This window comes from Anomaloglossus baeobatrachus, chromosome 5, assembly GCF_048569485.1.
Source record: "Anomaloglossus baeobatrachus isolate aAnoBae1 chromosome 5, aAnoBae1.hap1, whole genome shotgun sequence".
Lineage (NCBI taxonomy): Eukaryota > Metazoa > Chordata > Amphibia > Anura > Aromobatidae > Anomaloglossus > Anomaloglossus baeobatrachus.
In genome coordinates this window covers 5,759,300-5,779,195 of record NC_134357.1, presented here as the reverse complement: position 1 = coordinate 5,779,195, position 19,896 = coordinate 5,759,300, and the positions used below count along the sequence as shown (strand labels likewise).

Here is a 19,896-nt window from a genome sequence, read left to right as displayed (position 1 = left end):
ACTTATGCCGATTATTGAAGGGTCCCCGGTGAGAGTAGGGTATATATTCCCCCGACCTCCGCGGGCGGAATATATAATATCTTCCCGGATCTCACTGGCCTCCCCACAATAATCCTTGGCACAACTCGCTGCCACCAACCGATTTACGGTAACTATTAGCCGAACACACAGACGTGGGATTCAAGATCGAGATAACAGAACAGCCCAAGATTAATTATATAATTTAATCGCCTAAAGCACACTAGAAACTACAATATATACAATAGGGAATCTACAGAATATACATATGTCAGAGTACAGTTACAGACAAAGCATGGTTTACAACAGGTATGCAATTCAATCAGTTACCTTGTGCGTCTGGCCACAGGGGGGCGCTGTAGACCAGGTTTCCAGGAACTCTCTCACAGGTCTGTCCCAACCAGGCCCCCGAGCAGAAGAACGCTGGAAAATGGCCGAAGTAGGGTTATCAACCTGGGCAGATCCAGGTCCCCTCCTACCTTAGTGACCTCACAGGGAAGCACTGCCACTCCCCCTGCATGGATCAGAATTATCCAGCAAAGGGGATTTTGGCTATAACTTTGCCTGGGAGCGTCGTAGGCAGACGCCAATGCTCTCATTGTGACAGTTATGAATTTAGCTACAGAACGAGGGGACTCATGACCTGTCTGCCAGTTCCCCATTGGCTGATATCACGCCTGGGGCATTTCCCAATGTCCTGTTCCCATAAAAAGGGGGTGCCGGCATCGTCCACATGCGGAGACACCATTTTTATGGTTGCCATATTTATCGGAAATATGGCTTGCGAGATATGAACCATTTTTTACTGGAGTCGTTCTGTCTGGCTATTTCCATAGCCTTGCTAACTAGCTAGCAGCTCCTACTACAGGGTGACGGCAGGGAGTCATCCTGTGTCCATTGTCCTAAAGCCACCTAATTTCCATATCACAGGACATGGCCATGGATTTGTTGCTAAACCAGTTGTGTGAAGGGAAGGGGGTAGTGACACCAGGAGAGGGCTTCCTGACATGACTTGAATGTCATGATTTATCGTCATATCTCCGGATTTACCTCACACCTCCCCCCTTTTGAGGGCGCTAGGGGGCAGCACACTCCGGTGTTCCCCCGTGCGCCCGTCCGCGACCTCTCCTTGTCGGGACAGCCCGTCTGCGTTACCGTGGTCACGGCCCCTTTTGTGGCGAATGGTGAAGTCGTATTGCTGGAGCGCAAGGCTCCATCGCAACAATCGCCCATTCGTCCCAGAGACGGTGTGCAACCAGCTGAGGGGATTGTGGTCCGTCTCCACGATGAAGTGGCGCCCGTATAGATAGGGTTGCAGGCGCTGCAGGGCCCACACTATGGCCAGGCACTCCTTCTCCATTGTAGAATAGGCCACTTCCCTTGGTAACAGCTTCCTGCTCAGGTACAAGACTGGGTGCTCTTGGCTCGCAGAGTCCACCTGGCTGAGCACCGCACCGAGGCCGAAGTCACTGGCGTCGGTCTGTACTACAAACGGCCGCGTGAAGTCGGCTGCCTGTAGCACGGGCGGGCTGGACAGGGCGTCCTTTAGGGCCCGGAAGGCTGTCTCGCAGTCCACTGTCCAATCGACTGCAGAGGGCAGCTTCTTCTTGGTGAGGTCCGTCAAGGGCTTTGCTAGGCTACTATAGCATGGAACAAACCTCCTATAGTACCCAGCGGTCCCCAAGAAGGACATCACCTGCTTCTTGGTCCTGGGGGTGGGCCAGGATGCGATGGCCTCCACTTTCTCAGGCTCGGGCTTCAGCGTTCCCCCACCTACCCGGTGACCGAGGTACTGGACCTCGCTCATGGCCAGCTGACACTTTCCCGGCTTGATGGTCAAACCTGCCCGGTGGATCCGCCTGAGCACCTGTGCTAGATGCTCTAGGTGGTCCTCCCAGGTGGGACTGAAGACGGCAATGTCATCCAGGTACGCGGCCGCGTACCCTTCAAGTCCCTTGAGCAGGGTGTTGACCATCCGCTGGAAAGTGGCAGGGGCATTCCTCATCCCGAATGGCATCACCGTGGACTCGTACAGTCCAAATGGGGTAATAAAGGCAGAGCGTTCCCTGGCCTTGCGAGTCAGGGGGATCTGCCAATATCCCCGGCTCAGGTCCATGATGGTCAGGTACTGAGCCCCGGCCAACTGATCGAGCAGGTCATCGATGCGTGGCATTGGGTACGCATCGGCGACCGTGACAGCATTGAGCCCCCTGTAGTCCACGCAGAACCGAGTGGTTCGGTCCTTCTTAGGGACGAGGACTACAGGCGAGGCCCAAGCGCTGTTGGATGCCTGGATCACCCCCAGCTCCAGCATCTCGTCAATCTCCTGGCGCATGTGTTGCTGCACCTCCAGGGAGACCCGATATGCTGAACGCCGGATCGGGGGATGATCCCCAGTGTCCACGTGATGGACAGCCAAGTCAGTCCTTCCGGGCTGGTTGGTAAACAACCCCCGGAAGGGGTGTAGGGTGGCCCACAGCTGGGACCGTTGGTCCTCCAAGAGCTGGTGGCCAACCTCCACATCCTCAATGGATCCGCCTGCCCTAACCTGGGCTAGCATATCCAAGAGGGTTTCCGCTTCTCCCTCCTCGGGCAGGTTGCACACGGGGAGCGCACATGCCTCCCGCTCATGATGTGCCTTCATCATGTTCACATGGAAGGGCTTCCGCCTTCCACGGGCAGGGTCCAGGGTGACCAGGTACGTCACAGGGTTGAGCTGCTGGTACACGAGGTATGGGCCTTCCCAGGCTGCCTGAAGCTTGTCCTGTGGTACGGGGACCAGTACCCACACCTCTTGACCCACTTGGTAGGTCCTCTCACAAGCGTTCTGGTCGTACCAACGCTTCTGATCAGCCTGGGCTTGAGCCATATTGTCGTGTACCAGTTGCGTCAAGGCCTGCATTTTGTCCCGGAAGCGCATGACATACTCGATAACCGACACTCCAGGGGTGGCCAAATCCCCTTCCCAAGCCTCTTTCACCAGAGCCAGGGGGCCCCGCACACGTCGCCCGTACAGGAGCTCAAACGGTGAGAATCCTGTTGAGGCCTGTGGAACCTCCCGGTAAGCAAATAACAGGTGTGGGAGATACCGCTCCCAGTCACGCCCATGGGAGTCGACCAACATCTTAAGCATCTGCTTTAAGGTGCCATTGAACCGCTCGCACAGGCCATTAGTCTGTGGATGGTACGGGCTGGCCACCAGATGTCGCACCTGGACTTGCTTACAGAGGGTCTCCATCAGCTGGGACATGAATTGGGTCCCCCGGTCGGTGAGCATTTCCTGGGGAAAACCCACTCGGGAGAAAATCTCCAGCAATGCGGTGGCCACCTTGTCAGCCCGAAGGGACGACAAGGCCACTGCTTCTGGGTACCGGGTGGCATAGTCCACTACCGTCAGTATGAAGCGTTTCCCGGAGCTGCTGGGGATGGCCAGCGGGCCGACCAGATCCACAGCCACCCTCCTGAAAGGCTCATCGATGATTGGCAGAGATACCAGTGGGGCTTTGGGGCGTGGCCCCGCCTTCCCCACTCTCTGACAGGTTTCACACGAACGGCAGTAGGCAGCCACATCGGCCCCCATTTTTGGCCAGTAGAAATGCTGGTTTAACCTGGCCTTGGTCTTAGCGATCCCTAGGTGTCCGGCCATCGGAATCTCATGTGCGATCCGCAACAACTCCGTCCGGAACGGATAGGGTACCACCAACTGTCGGTCCCTGGGCCACGCCTCCGGTGAACCCTGCTGGACCGTGGCCCGGTACAGCCGTCCTTGGTCCCAGACCACTCGCTCCGGGTCCGAGTCCGAGGGAGGCTGTGCCGCCTGCTCCTTAAGAGCTTTCAGGCTGTCGTCAGCTTCTAACGCTGCCTGAAACCCCTGACTAGATGTGGCCAGAATCGACGAGACTGTCACATCTTCAGTCAGTACCCCGGGACCTGTGTCCTGGCCTCCACCTGACTCGGCTGCCACTTGGTCAGAAGGGGAAGAGCTATCGGACCTCCGGGAGGCCCCTTGGCTTCCAGCACTCCCACTGCGGGTGACAGCGGCCACAGCCGCTGCGACCGTGGGTCGTGCCTGCTCCTCCTCCGTTCCTGACCAAGTCGCCGGTTCAGGCAGACCTACCTGGCTTCCTGACACCCCGGTTGTGGGGGAACCCTGCACCGAGATCTTACCTGGGAGCACTTCCGCTCCTGGACCGGCCCCAATCTCACCTGCCTGTTCCCCCCCTGCAGCAACAGAACCCCGCTGTGAAATCTCTGGGGACCCCACATTTGCTGTGGTAGCCCCCACCCCACACACTGGTCCTCCCCCTGCAGCACCCTGCTCTCTGCTTATCCCTGCAGAGGGCAGCAGATCCCAGCTCACAGGCTGGTTACTTGTAGAGGCATTGTCACACCTTTCTCTGACCCCCTCCCCTGTCACAGCTGCAGCTGCGTGTGTGTCTATGGTGTCTGTGCAAGCAGAAATATCAGAGTTCACTCCCTCCTCCCTTACATCATTCATAGATAACACATTAACATTGTCCGGAGGCACGTCAGCACTGGCTGAAGGTTCAGCCTTTGGGGCGGGGCCAAACTGGGAGGTTATTTGCCCCAAATCTGTCCCAAGTAGCACGTTTGCAGGGATCCGATCAGTTACCCCCACCTCCCTCACCCCTCGCCCTGCGCCCCAGTCCACATAAATGTCAGCAACAGGCAGCGCCGGGTCAATGCCTCCAATCCCGGAGACAGCGAGGGTTTTTCCAGGGATCAAGTCTTGGGGGGACACCATCTCAGGCCGCACCAGAGTCACCTCCGAGGCGCTGTCTCGCAGTCCTATGGTCACAGACTGGCCGACGGTGACAGGTTGGAAGCTGTCCAGGGACCTACCACCACCCCCACCCACACAATACACCTTGGGCGGCCCTTGGGACGGGGACGGAGCCGGGGCCTTGGGACGCTGAGGGCACATGGCCTTGAAGTGTCCAGGTAGGTTGCACTGGTGGCACCGTCTTGGTTCTGCCACGGGCCTGGAGAGGGGAGTTGAGGGGGACACCCCCTGCAGTCTAGGGGCAGGTGGGGCAGTCGCAGAGTTCATCTTACCCCCTCTCCAGGTGCTGCTGGTGGCCGCTCTCCTGGCCTCAGGGGCCCGGTTGTTGGTGTAGTCATCGGCAAGGGCAGCTGTAGCCGTGGATCCCTTTGGCTTCTGGTCTCGGATGAACTGGCGGAGATCCTCAGGGCAGTTCCACAAGAGTTGCTCCGTGATGAACAAGTCCAGGATCTCCGGTCCGGTGGAAAGCTGCAGGCCTTGGGTCCAGTGGTCGGCAGCTCGGGCAAGTGCCCGCCGGTGGTCAGCCCAGGAGTCCTTTGGTCCCTTCTGCAGCGTCCGGAACTTCTTGCGGTAGGACTCCGGGGTGAGGTTGTACTGTTGGATCAGGGCCCGCTTGATGGTGTCGTAGCCCTGATCTGCCTCAGCAGGCAAGTCCCCAAGGATATCCAGGGCCTTACCCCTTAAACGGGGGGTCAGGTATTTGGCCCACTGGTCCTTGTTCAGATGGTGCTGCAAGCAAGTCCGCTCAAAAGCAGTCAAGAAAGAGTCCAAGTCTCCATCCTTCTCCAGCACTGGGAAGTCCTCAACACGGACCTTTGGAAGTTTGGTGTCTTGAAGGTCACGTGTGGCTGATGAGGGCCGGAGCTGAGCTAGCTGCAGCTGGTAGTCACGCTCTGCCTGGCGCTCTTCACGCGCTGCCTGCCGCTCTGCCCTGCGCTCTGCCATGAGTATTTCGTAGGTATCCCGGTCTCCAGCCTGGAGAAGGGCCATAGCCATTTGAAGAAGGCTATCCGAGCCTCCCAGGCTCGGTGGAATGGCACGTGGTGATCTGCGGCCCGCTGCGGAGCCTGGTGCTTCACTGTCCATTGCAGAGCGGAGGGCTGGCGTCTGGCTCGTTGAGGACCCTTGGGCGAGCTGCTCCTCATCTTGTCCAGCAGTGCCCGGTTGTGCAATGTCCTCTGCAGAGCTGTTTTCTGGCGTCGAGCTCCTGGAGGACTCGTGGACAACCTCCTCATTGCTGTCCACAGCACCGTCCTCCCTCTCTTCGGCTCCTGCCTTAGCATTGGCCAGTTGCATAGCTCTGCTCCTGGTGCCATCAGCCATTCTTGCAGACCTTTGGTCACTGACACAGAACTGACACCTGATGCCTCCACACACCTCACAGTATCTGCACTCTGACACTCTAGTGTTGAGCTAGTCTGAAGACCCCAGCAGCCACAGCTGCTGCAGGCAGTCTTTAGTGTCTGGGAGTATGGGTCTCACACTCACACACACTATTATCTCGATCCCACCGCTTGCCACCAATATGTCACAAACCACCGGGGGGTCACTCAGAAATCCCCCGCGCTGGCTACCAGTACGTCACAATCGGGGGGTAACAAGTGGGGGTCACCCCTACTTTATACCTCCCGACCGACAGACAGAGCACGTGACGCGCTCTCTAGCGCCCCTCTTATAGTCAGGCCAATTATGGAATTGCCCGACAATAAGCAAGGAGGCCGCTATACTACTTATGCCGATTATTGAAGGGTCCCCGGTGAGAGTAGGGTATATATTCCCCCGACCTCCGCGGGCGGAATATATAATATCTTCCCGGATCTCACTGGCCTCCCCACAATAATCCTTGGCACAACTCGCTGCCACCAACCGATTTACGGTAACTATTAGCCGAACACACAGACGTGGGATTCAAGATCGAGATAACAGAACAGCCCAAGATTAATTATATAATTTAATCGCCTAAAGCACACTAGAAACTACAATATATACAATAGGGAATCTACAGAATATACATATGTCAGAGTACAGTTACAGACAAAGCATGGTTTACAACAGGTATGCAATTCAATCAGTTACCTTGTGCGTCTGGCCACAGGGGGGCGCTGTAGACCAGGTTTCCAGGAACTCTCTCACAGGTCTGTCCCAACCAGGCCCCCGAGCAGAAGAACGCTGGAAAATGGCCGAAGTAGGGTTATCAACCTGGGCAGATCCAGGTCCCCTCCTACCTTAGTGACCTCACAGGGAAGCACTGCCACTCCCCCTGCATGGATCAGAATTATCCAGCAAAGGGGATTTTGGCTATAACTTTGCCTGGGAGCGTCGTAGGCAGACGCCAATGCTCTCATTGTGACAGTTATGAATTTAGCTACAGAACGAGGGGACTCATGACCTGTCTGCCAGTTCCCCATTGGCTGATATCACGCCTGGGGCATTTCCCAATGTCCTGTTCCCATAAAAAGGGGGTGCCGGCATCGTCCACATGCGGAGACACCATTTTTATGGTTGCCATATTTATCGGAAATATGGCTTGCGAGATATGAACCATTTTTTACTGGAGTCGTTCTGTCTGGCTATTTCCATAGCCTTGCTAACTAGCTAGCAGCTCCTACTACAGGGTGACGGCAGGGAGTCATCCTGTGTCCATTGTCCTAAAGCCACCTAATTTCCATATCACAGGACATGGCCATGGATTTGTTGCTAAACCAGTTGTGTGAAGGGAAGGGGGTAGTGACACCAGGAGAGGGCTTCCTGACATGACTTGAATGTCATGATTTATCGTCATATCTCCGGATTTACCTCACACTAGACTTGGCCATAAACCTAGCTCTAACCCTAGTCTGAAACCTAAGCCTGGCTCTAACCCTATACATTCACCTAACCTTCTCCCAAACCCTAGCCTTAACCCTAGTCTTCTTCTTAGTCCTAAACCTTGTCCTGACCTAACCATACTATCCTCATTCATTAGCTTCTTACCTTGCCATCTAGACTGCTGCGCTCTGCATAGGCTGTGCTGCCCTAAGAAGATGCAGTATGTGCGGGTGGCACTTATGTTGCAGTGGGCTTGGGAGGGGACATTGATATTGGCATGGAGGCAACGTCCCATGTGCTCCACCACACTGCGCCACTGGCTGCTGCGCCACCGTTTGGCTTGTCTTGGCCCTGCGGACACAGCAGGGAATCGCAGCTGCGGCTCACATTCACTTCACCATCTTTAGAATTGCTGCCTTGTTTTGTGCATGCCACTTTAAAGGGCACCATGAGGTACCGCAATGGGGGTCACAACCAGGCCTTCAATCCTATTAAGGAACTCACACAACCGCATAGAAGCCCCCGTGACGGCACCGGACAGGTAAATGTAACTAAGTACCATTCATCGTAATGTCCCACAACATGTACAGGGTATGAAGCGCACTCTGCAATTCTGTTGCTGGACTACTATCATTTGTGGCGCCATTTTTCCCAGTGCAGCATTCCTTCCCGTTCCTTGGCCAGAGTTGGTGAGATCACATGACGGGCTCATGCTAGATTGCAGTAAAGACCAATATATCAGGGCCATCACATGACCCTTGGGGTGGTAGTTACTCAGTTCGGGCAATGCCGGGCGATGCCCCTCTAGGGATACCTGCAGAGGCCTTCCATGCTGGAAATCACAGGACACGGATACACTTGTGCTTTGCATTTCCAGCCACCGATAGGTTTATATTCCCTGTTTTCGCCCCTTTCGGCTCATACAGAGGATACGTGACCACGATTGTCCTTTCTACCAATATTCCCATTGTAATTAGCCCCAGACGGGCTGCGCTGTCCTCGGCCCCTGACGTGCCTCATATCCTGCACTTTGTGTTGCAGGTGTCCTTCCTCCATTATGCAGATGAGATTAGTGAGCGTGCCGTCTGTGGCGAGGTATAAATAACGATGATTACTTTTATTATCTGATGACAGTAAGCTGATTACTTTTACTTATCTGTTTACAGGTACTTTACTGACTGTTTACTCACGCTACTGCACCATTCATACACTCGGCAAGCTTCGCGGCGTCTCATAGTATCTAGCCATCTCACCATTCACATCACGCGGCTCGCTTTCTGCGCGGCGTTCTGTATTAGCATCCTCCAAACAATGCCGACCACACCGAGCTTTTCATCAAGGCGACCGACATCCCATTTACATGAAAACGCAATGCTTTTAATTTAATTGGTTTTCATGGAGCCAACTGTGTGGTGCGATCCCTGAGGATAGCGGAGAGACGAACCGCAGCGTGCACCGAGTTCAAAGACTTCTCTCCAGCCACCCAATGTGAGAACAAATGGATTGTGCCGAGGCAATCGTCCGCTCGCTGCTCACCACGAAGGAGCAAAGCCCTCCACCGGCGAGACCAGGAGCATAACGAGGGGCAGACGACCCACCATCCAGGACTGGGGAATGAGGCCCTCATCAATAAGGAGGAGGTCAGAAGATGAGGGCAGCGCCCCCTCCAGGCCGGCCGGCTACACTGTGCAATCATTGAGGAAAGGTCTGCAACTTCCTACTACCCTCTGTGCTACCATGCCTCATCATCATCAGGGGCTGCACCGGGGAGACCAGGAGCATAACGAGGGGCAGACGACGCACCATCCAGGACTGGGGAATGAGGCCCTCATCAATAAGGAAGAGGTCAGAGGATGAGGGCAGCGCCCCCTCCATGCCTCATCATCACCAGGGGCTGCACCGGGGAGACCAGGAGCATGAGGGGTCACACAACCCACCATCCGGGACTGGGGAATGAGGCCCTCATCAATAAGGAGGAGGTCAGAAGATGAGGGCAGCGCCCCCTCCAGGCCGGCCGGCTACACTGTGCAATCATTGAGGAAAGGTCTGCAACTTCCTACTACCCTCTGTGCTACCATGCCTCATCATCATCAGGGGCTGCACCGGGGAGACCAGGAGCATAATGAGGGGTCACACAACCCACCATCCAGGACTGGGGAATGAGGCCCTCATCAATAAGGAAGAGGTCAGAAGATGAGGGCAGCGCCACCTCCAGGCCGGCCGGCTACACTGTGCAATCATTGAGGAAAGGTCTGCAACTTCCTACTACCCTCTGTGCTACCATGCCTCATCATCATCAGGGGCTGCACCGGGGAGACCAGGAGCATAACGAGGGGCAGACGACCCACCATCCAGGACTGGGGAATGAGGCCCTCATCAATAAGGAAGAGGTCAGAGGATGAGGGCAGCGCCCCCTCCAGGCCGGCCGGCTACACTGTGCAATCATTGAGGAAAGGTCTGCAACTTCCTACTACCCTCTGTGCTACCATGCCTCATCATCAGGGGCTGCACCGGCGAGACCAGGAGCATAACGAGGGGCAGACGACCCACCATCCGGGACTGGGGAATGAGGCCCTCATCAATAAGGAGGAGGTCAGAAGATGAGAGCAGCGCCCCCTCCAGGCCGGCCGGCTACACTGTGCAATCATTGAGGAAAGGTCTGCAACTTCCTACTACCCTCTGTGCTACCATGCCTCATCATCATCAGGGGCTGCACCGGGGAGACCAGGAGCATAACGAGGGGCAGACGACCCACCATCCAGGACTGGGGAATGAGGCCCTCATCAATAAGGAAGAGGTCAGAGGATGAGGGCAGCGCCCCCTCCATGCCTCATCATCACCAGGGGCTGCACCGGGGAGACCAGGAGCATGAGGGGTCACACAACCCACCATCCGGGACTGGGGAATGAGGCCCTCATCAATAAGGAGGAGGTCAGAAGATGAGGGCAGCGCCACCTCCAGGCCGGCCGGCTACACTGTGCAATCATTGAGGAAAGGTCTGCAACTTCCTACTACCCTCTGTGCTACCATGCCTCATCATCAGGGGCTGCACCGGCGAGACCAGGAGCATAACGAGGGGCAGACGACCCACCATCCGGGACTGGGGAATGAGGCCCTCATCAATAAGGAGGAGGTCAGAAGATGAGAGCAGCGCCCCCTCCAGGCCGGCCGGCTACACTGTGCAATCATTGAGGAAAGGTCTGCAACTTCCTACTACCCTCTGTGCTACCATGCCTCATCATCACCAGGGGCTGCACCGGGGAGACCAGGAGCATAACGAGGGGCAGACGACCCACCATCCAGGACTGGGGAATGAGGCCCTCATCAATAAGGAGGAGGTCAGAAGATGAGGGCAGCGCCCCCTCCAGGCCGGCCGGCTACACTGTGCAATCATTGAGGAAAGGTCTGCAACTTCCTACTACCCTCTGTGCTACCATGCCTCATCATCAGGGGCTGCACCGGTCCGTAACTTTACCTTACTGAATAATTAACACTTAATCACATTATTATTGAACGGCAACTTCTTAAAGGGAAGTCACATGTCAGAGAAGGGACCACATGATGGTAGAAGCTTCTGCCTGCACAGCCGGATACAGACCCCTGTATACAGGTTATATTGCAGTATATCTCTCCACTCAGCCCCTGTATACAGCCCATACTCAAAAAATAAAAAAGGGGCGGGTGGGGGGTTGTTCAAGATGTGCCAGGACCATAAATCCCAACTAGTACAGCGAGGAGGAAGATTCCTGACTAGTACAGCGAGGGAGGAAGATTCCTGACTAGTACAGCGAGGGAGGAAGATTCCTGACTAGTACAGCGAGGGAGGAAGATTCCTGACTAGTACAGCGAGGAGGAAGATTCCTGACTAGTACAGCGAGGAGGAAGATTCCTGACTAGTACAGCGAGGAGTAAGATTCCTGACTAGTACAGCGAGGAGGAAGATTCCTGACTAGTACAGCGAGGAGGAAGATTCCTGACTAGTACAGCGAGGGAGGAAGATTCCTGACTAGTACAGCGAGGAGGAAGATTCCTGACTAGTACAGCGAGGAGGAAGATTCCTGACTAGTACAGCGAGGAGGAAGATTCCTGACTAGTACAGCGAGGAGGAAGATTCCTGACTAGTACAGCGAGGGAGGAAGATTCCTGACTAGTACAGCGAGGAGGAAGATTCCTGACTAGTACAGCGAGGGAGGAAGATTCCTGACTAGTACAGCGAGGAGGAAGATTCCTGACTAGTACAGCGAGGGAGGAAGATTCCTGACTAGTACAGCGAGGGAGGAAGATTCCTGACTAGTACAGCGAGGGAGGAAGATTCCTGACTAGTACAGCGAGGGAGGAAGATTCCTGACTAGTACAGCGAGGGAGGAAGATTCCTGACTAGTACAGCGAGGAGGAAGATTCCTGACTAGTACAGCGAGGGAGGAAGATTCCTGACTAGTACAGCGAGGAGGAAGATTCCTGACTAGTACAGCGAGGGAGGAAGATTCCTGACTAGTACAGCGAGGGAGGAAGATTCCTGACTAGTACAGCGAGGGAGGAAGATTCCTGACTAGTACAGCGAGGGAGGAAGATTCCTGACTAGTACAGCGAGGGAGGAAGATTCCTGACTAGTACAGCGAGGGAGGAAGATTCCTGACTAGTACAGCGAGGGAGGAAGATTCCTGACTAGTACAGCGAGGAGGAAGATTCCTGACTAGTACAGCGAGGAGGAAGATTCCTGACTAGTACAGCGAGGGAGGAAGATTCCTGACTAGTACAGCGAGGGAGGAAGATTCCTGACTAGTACAGCGAGGAGGAAGATTCCTGACTAGTACAGCGAGGAGGAAGATTCCTGACTAGTACAGCGAGAAGGAAGATTCCTGACTAGTACAGCGAGGAGTAAGATTCCTGACTAGTCCAGCGAGGGAGGAAGATTCCTGACTAGTACAGCGAAGGAGGAAGATTCCTGACTAGTACAGCGAGGGAGGAAGATTCCTGACTAGTACAGCGAGGAGGAAGATTCCTGACTAGTACAGCGAGGGAGGAAGATTCCTGATTAGTACAGCGAGGGAGTAAGATTCCTGACTAGTACAGCGAGGAGGAAGATTCCTGACTAGTACAGCGAGGAGGAAGATTCCTGACTAGTACAGCGAGAGAGGAAGATTCCTGACTAGTACAGCGAGGAGGAAGATTCCTGACTAGTACAGCGAGGGAGGAAGATTCCTGACTAGTACAGCGATGGAGGAAGATTCCTGACTAGTACAGCGAGGAGGAAGATTCCTGACTAGTACAGCGAGGGAGGAAGATTCCTGACTAGTACAGCGAGGGAGGAAGATTCCTGACTAGTACAGCGAGGAGGAAGATTCCTGACTAGTACAGCGAGGAGGAAGATTCCTGACTAGTACAGCGAGGGAGGAAGATTCCTGACTAGTACAGCGAGGAGAAAGATTCCTGACTAGTACAGCGAGAGAGGAAGATTCCTGACTAGTACAGCGAGGAGGAAGATTCCTGACTAGTACAGCGAGGGAGGAAGATTCCTGATTAGTACAGCGAGGGAGTAAGATTCCTGACTAGTACAGCGAGGAGGAAGATTCCTGACTAGTACAGCGAGAGAGGAAGATTCCTGACTAGTACAGCGAGGGAGGAAGATTCCTGATTAGTACAGCGAGGGAGTAAGATTCCTGACTAGTACAGCGAGGAGGAAGATTCCTGACTAGTACAGCGAGGAGGAAGATTCCTGACTAGTACAGCGAGGGAGGAAGATTCCTGACTAGTACAGCGAGGGAGGAAGATTCCTGACTAGTACAGCGAGAGAGGAAGATTCCTGACTAGTACAGCGAGGAGGAAGATTCCTGACTAGTACAGCGAGAGAGGAAGATTCCTGACTAGTACAGCGAGAGAGGAAGATTCCTGACTAGTACAGCGAGGAGGAAGATTCCTGACTAGTACAGCGAGGAGGAAGATTCCTGACTAGTACAGCGAGGAGAAAGATTCCTGACTAGTACAGCGAGGAGGAAGATTCCTGACTAGTACAGCGAGGAGGAAGATTCCTGACTAGTACAGCGAGAGAGGAAGATTCCTGACTAGTACAGCGAGAGAGGAAGATTCCTGACTAGTACAGCGAGGAGGAAGATTCCTGACTAGTACAGCGAGGAGGAAGATTCCTGACTAGTACAGCGAGAGAGGAAGATTCCTGACTAGTACAGCGAGGGAGGATGATTCCTGACTAGTACAGCGAGGAGGAAGATTCCTGACTAGTACAGCGAGGGAGGAAGATTCCTGACTAGTACAGCGAGGAGTAAGATTCCTGACTAGTACAGCGAGGAGGAAGATTCCTGACTAGTACAGCGAGGAGGAAGATTCCTGACTAGTAAAGCGAGGAAGGAAGATTCCTGACTAGTACAGCGAGGGAGGAAGATTCCTGACTAGTAAAGCGAGGGAGGAAGATTCCTGACTAGTACAGCGAGGAGGAAGATTCCTGACTAGTACAGCGAGGAGGAAGATTCCTGACTAGTACAGCGAGGAGGAAGATTCCTGACTAGTACAGCGAGGCAGGAAGATTCCTGACTAGTACAGCGAGGCAGGAAGATTCCTGACTAGTACAGCGAGGGAGGAAGATTCCTGACTAGTACAGCGAGGAGGAAGATTCCTGACTAGTACAGCGAGGAGGAAGATTCCTGACTAGTACAGCGAGGAGGAAGATTCCTGACTAGTACAGCGAGGGAGGAAGATTCCTGACTAGTACAGCGAGGGAGGAAGATTCCTGACTAGTACAGCGAGGAGGAAGATTCCTGACTAGTACAGCGAGAGAGGAAGATTCCTGACTAGTACAGCGAGGAGGAAGATTCCTGACTAGTACAGCGAGGGAGGAAGATTCCTGACTAGTACAGCGAGGAGGAAGATTCCTGACTAGTACAGCGAGAGAGAAAGATTCCTGACTAGTACAGCGAGGGAGGAAGATTCCTGACTAGTACAGCGAGGGAGGAAGATTCCTGACTAGTACAGCGAGGGAGGAAGATTCCTGACTAGTACAGCGAGGGAGGAAGACTCCTGACTAGTACAGCGAGGGAGGAAGATTCCTGACTAGTACAGCGAGGGAGGGAGATTCCTGACTAGTACAGCGAGGGAGGAAGATTCCTGACTAGTACAGCGAGGGAGGAAGATTCCTGACTAGTACAGCGAGGGAGGAAGATTCCTGACTAGTACAGCGAGGAGGAAGATTCCTGACTAGTACAGCGAGGAGGAAGATTCCTGACTAGTACAGCGAGGGAGGAAGATTCCTGACTAGTAAAGCGAGGGAGGAAGATTCCTGACTAGTACAGCGAGGGAGGAAGATTCCTGACTAGTACAGCGAGGAGGAAGATTCCTGACTAGTACAGCGAGGAGGAAGATTCCTGACTAGTACAGCGAGGAGGAAGATTCCTGACTAGTACAGCGAGGAGGAAGATTCCTGACTAGTACAGCGAGGAGGAAGATTCCTGACTAGTACAGCGAGGAGGAAGATTCCTGACTAGTACAGCGAGGGAGGAAGATTCCTGACTAGTACAGCGAGGGAGTAAGATTCCTGACTAGTACAGCGAGGGAGGAAGATTCCTGACTAGTACAGCGAGGGAGGAAGATTCCTGACTAGTACAGCGAGGAGGAAGATTCCTGACTAGTACAGCGAGGAGGAAGATTCGTGACTAGTACAGCGAGGAGGAAGATTCCTGACTAGTACAGCGAGGAGGAAGATTCCTGACTAGTACAGCGAGGGAGGAAGATTCCTGACTAGTACAGCGAGGGAGGAAGATTCCTGACTAGTACAGCGAGGGAGGAAGATTCCTGACTAGTACAGCGATGGAGGAAGATTCCTGACTAGTACAGCGAGGAGGAAGATTCCTGACTAGTACAGCGAGGAGGAAGATTCCTGACTAGTACAGCGAGGGAGGAAGATTCCTGACTAGTACAGCGAGGAGGAAGATTCCTGACTAGTACAGCGAGGGAGGAAGATTCCTGACTAGTACAGCGAGGGAGGAAGATTCCTGACTAGTACAGCGAGGGAGGAAGATTCCTGACTAGTACAGCGATGGAGGAAGATTCCTGACTAGTACAGCGAGGAGGAAGATTCCTGACTAGTACAGCGAGGAGGAAGATTCCTGACTAGTACAGCGAGGGAGGAAGATTCCTGACTAGTACAGCGAGGGAGGAAGATTCCTGACTAGTACAGTGAGGAGGAAGATTCCTGACTAGTACAGCGAGGAGGAAGATTCCTGACTAGTACAGCGAGGGAGGAAGATTCCTGACTAGTACAGCGAGGAGGAAGATTCCTGACTAGTGCAGCGAGGGAGGAAGATTCCTGACTAGTACAGCGAGGGAGGAAGATTCCTGACTAGTACAGCGAGGGAGGAAGATTCCTGACTAGTACAGCGAGGAGGAAGATTCCTGACTAGTACAGCGAGAAGGAAGATTCCTGACTAGTACAGCGAGGAGGAAGATTCCTGACTAGTACAGCGAGGAGGAAGATTCCTGACTAGTACAGCGAGGGAGGAAGATTCCTGACTAGTACAGCGAGGGAGGAAGATTCCTGACTAGTACAGCGAGGAGGAAGATTCCTGACTAGTACAGCGAGGAGGAAGATTCCTGACTAGTAAAGCGAGGAAGGAAGATTCCTGACTAGTACAGCGAGGGAGGAAGATTCCTGACTAGTACAGCGAGGGAGGAAGATTCCTGACTAGTACAGCGAGGAGGAAGATTCCTGACTAGTACAGCGAGGAGGAAGATTCCTGACTAGTACAGCGAGGGAGGAAGATTCCTGACTAGTACAGCGAGGGAGGAAGATTCCTGACTAGTACAGCGAGGAGGAAGATTCCTGACTAGTACAGCGAGGAGGAAGATTCCTGACTAGTACAGCGAGGGAGGAAGATTCCTGACTAGTACAGCGAGGGAGGAAGATTCCTGACTAGTACAGCGAGGAGGAAGAGTCCTGACTAGTACAGCAGGGAGGAAGATTCCCGACTAGTACAGCGAGGGAGGAAGATTCCTGACTAGTACAGCGAGGAGGAAGATTCCTGACTAGTGCAGCGAGGGAGGAAGATTCCTGACTAGTACAGCGAGGGAGGAAGATTCCTGACTAGTATAAGGGATACGGAAGCCTGACTGGGGCACCGAGGGCCGCCAGCTCCTGACTAGTACTCATAGGTGGGAGATTTCTGACTAATACCTGGAGGGAGGAACCTTCCTGATTGGTGCCTTTAAGCGGCGTCTGACTGTCGATTGTGAACGGAGGCAGATACTATCCACATGTCCTGAGGTTTGTGAGTAGAGCTGGGCGCTGATGGTCGCCCTGCACACATTATAACAGAATTGTCGCTTTCCTCCTCTCCACGGATGGAATGACATAACATTGTTACTGCAGCAGCTGAGAGTCCCCACGTTACACGGCTGTGTACACATTCATCAGCCGCTTCTTACCTGATAAACTGGAATCCATCTTGAAGATGTCGGAGAGCCGGTTATTGATGGGCTCGTAGGGTGAATCCTCCACAAGCTCATTTCCTACAGGAGACAGGAGAAATGAACAATATGTGTCTATCAGTGATACATTGTATCGGAGAGCAGCATTGCAGTACATAGGTACAGATGACAATAGATCAGCATGGCAGACGTATCACTGAATATCAGGTACATGTGTGGAGCTATTAGTCCTGTATCAGCAGCAGCCGGGGAGCGGCGTTACGCTGTATTCACAGCCATTAGTCACACAACGACATCGGGAGAAGCCTCGTCCTGCTGATCGCGGCTGTAGTCGCGGCAGGCACCTCGGCTTCATCCCTGGTGCGGGATTATTGATCCGTCGTGTTCGGCATTTCCTTGATTCTTATCTTGATCAATAAGAGAATTCAGGTTTGTGAAAGAAGAAACGAAGTATAAACCCAGCAGGAGCCGGCCATGTAACATCAGAGCTTATCAAGATCAACCTGCCTAAAGACCCACCACAAAGGGAAAGTACCACCTTCATTATTAGTAACTAGTGATGAGCGGGCACTACCATGCTCGGGTGCTCAGTACTGGTAACTAGTGATGAGCGGGCACTACCATGCTCGGGTGCTCAGTACTGGTAACTAGTGATGAGTGGGCACTACCATGCTCGGGTGCTCTGTACTGGTAACTAGTGATGAGCGGGCACTACCATGCTCGGGTGCTCCGTACTGGTAACTAGTGATGAGCGGGCACTACCATGCTCTGGTGCTCAGTACTGGTAACTAGTGATGAGTGGGCACTACCATGCTCAGGTGCTCAGTACTGCTAACTAGTGATGAGTGGGCACTACCATGCTCAGGTGCTCAGTACTGGTAACTAGTGATGAGCGGGCACTACCATGCTCGGGTGCTCAGTAGTGGTAACTAGTGATGAGCGGGCACTACCATGCTCGGGTGCTCAGTACTGGTAACTAGTGATGAGTGGGCACTACCATGCTCGGGTGCTCAGTACTGGTAACTAGTGATGAGCGGGCACTACCATGCTCAGGTGCTCAGTACTGGTAACTAGTGATGAGCGGGCACTACCATGCTCGGGTGCTCAGTACTGGTAACTAGTGATGAGCGGGCACTACCATGCTCGGGTGCTCAGTACTGGTAACTAGTGATGAACGGGCACTACCATGCTCGGGTGCTCAGTACTGGTAACTAGTGATGAGCGGGCACTACCATGCTCGGGTGCTCAGTACTGGTAACTAGTGATGAGCGGGCACTACCATGCTCAGGTGCTCAGTACTGGTAACTAGTGATGAGCGGGCACTACCATGCTCGGGTGCTCAGTACTGGTAACTAGTGATGAGTGGGCACTACCATGCTCGGGTGCTCAGTACTGGTAACTAGTGGTGAGTGGGCACTACCATGCTCGGGTGCTCAGTACTGGTAACTAGTGGTGAGTGGGCACTACCATGCTCGGGTGCTCAGTACTGGTAACTAGTGATGAGCGGGCACTACCATGCTCAGGTGCTCAGTACTGGTAACTAGTGATGAGCGGGCACTACCATGCTCGGGTGCTCAGTACTGGTAACTAGTGATGAGTGGGCACTACCATGCTCGGGTGCTCAGTACTGGTAACTAGTGGTGAGTGGGCACTACCATGCTCGGGTGCTCAGTACTGGTAACTAGTGATGAGTGGGCACTACCATGCTCGGGTGCTCAGTACTGGTAACTAGTGGTGAGTGGGCACTACCATGCTCGGGTGCTCAGTACTGGTAACTAGTGATGAGCGGGCACTACCATGCTCCGATGCTCAGTACTGGTAACTAGTGATGAGCGGGCACTACCATGCTCAGGTGCTCAGTACTGGTAACTAGTGATGAGTGGGCACTACCATGCTCGGGTGCACAGTACTGGTAACTAGTGATGAGCGGGCACTACCATGCTCAGGTGCTCAGTACTGGTAACTAGTGATGAGCGGGCACTACCATGCTCGGGTGCTCAGTACTGGTAACTAGTGATGAGCGGGCACTACCATGCTCAGGTGCTCAGTACTGGTAACTAGTGATGAGCGGGCACTACCATGCTCAGGTGCTCAGTACTGGTAACTAGTGATGAGTGGGCACTACCATGCTCGGGTGGTCAGTACTGGTAACTAGTGATGAGCGGGCACTACCATGCTCCGATGCTCAGTACTGGTAACTAGTGATGAGCGGGCACTACCATGCTCAGGTGCTCAGTACTGGTAACTAGTGATGAGTGGGCACTACCATGCTCGGGTGCACAGTACTGGTAACTAGTGATGAGCGTGCACTACCATGCTCAGGTGCTCAGTACTGGTAACTAGTGATGAGCGGGCACTACCATGCTCGGGTGCTCAGTACTGGTAACTAGTGATGAGCGGGCACTACCATGCTCAGGTGCTCAGTACTGGTAACTAGTGATGAGCGGGCACTACCATGCTCAGGTGCTCAGTACTGGTAACTAGTGATGAGTGGGCACTACCATGCTCGGGTGGTCAGTACTGGTAACTAGTGATGAGTGGGCACTACCATGCTCGGGTGCTCAGTACTGGTAACTAGTGATGAGTGGGCACTACCATGCTCAGGTGCACAGTACTGGTAACTAGTGATGAGTGGACACTACCATGCTCGGGTGCTCAGTACTGGTAACTAGTGATGAGCGGGCACTACCATGCTCAGGTGCACAGTACTGGTAACTAGTGATGAGCGGACACTACCATGCTCGGGTGCTCTGTACTGGTAACTAGTGATGAGCGGACACTACCATGCTCGGGTGCTCTGTACTGGTAACTAGTGATGAGCGGGCACTACCATG

The 19,896-nt window shown here is 53.8% G+C and overlaps 1 protein-coding gene across 1 annotated transcript in view; it reads right to left on the bottom strand.

Annotated features, from left to right (window-relative positions):
* The window catches only part of GFRA1 (GDNF family receptor alpha 1), a 156,230-nt gene that overhangs the window by 100,064 nt on the left and 36,270 nt on the right, over positions 1–19,896 (bottom strand). The window contains exon 3 of the mRNA XM_075348148.1: positions 17,060–17,143. Coding sequence (XP_075204263.1) covers positions 17,060–17,143 — 84 coding nt within the window. The remainder of the gene's footprint in view (positions 1–17,059; positions 17,144–19,896) is intronic.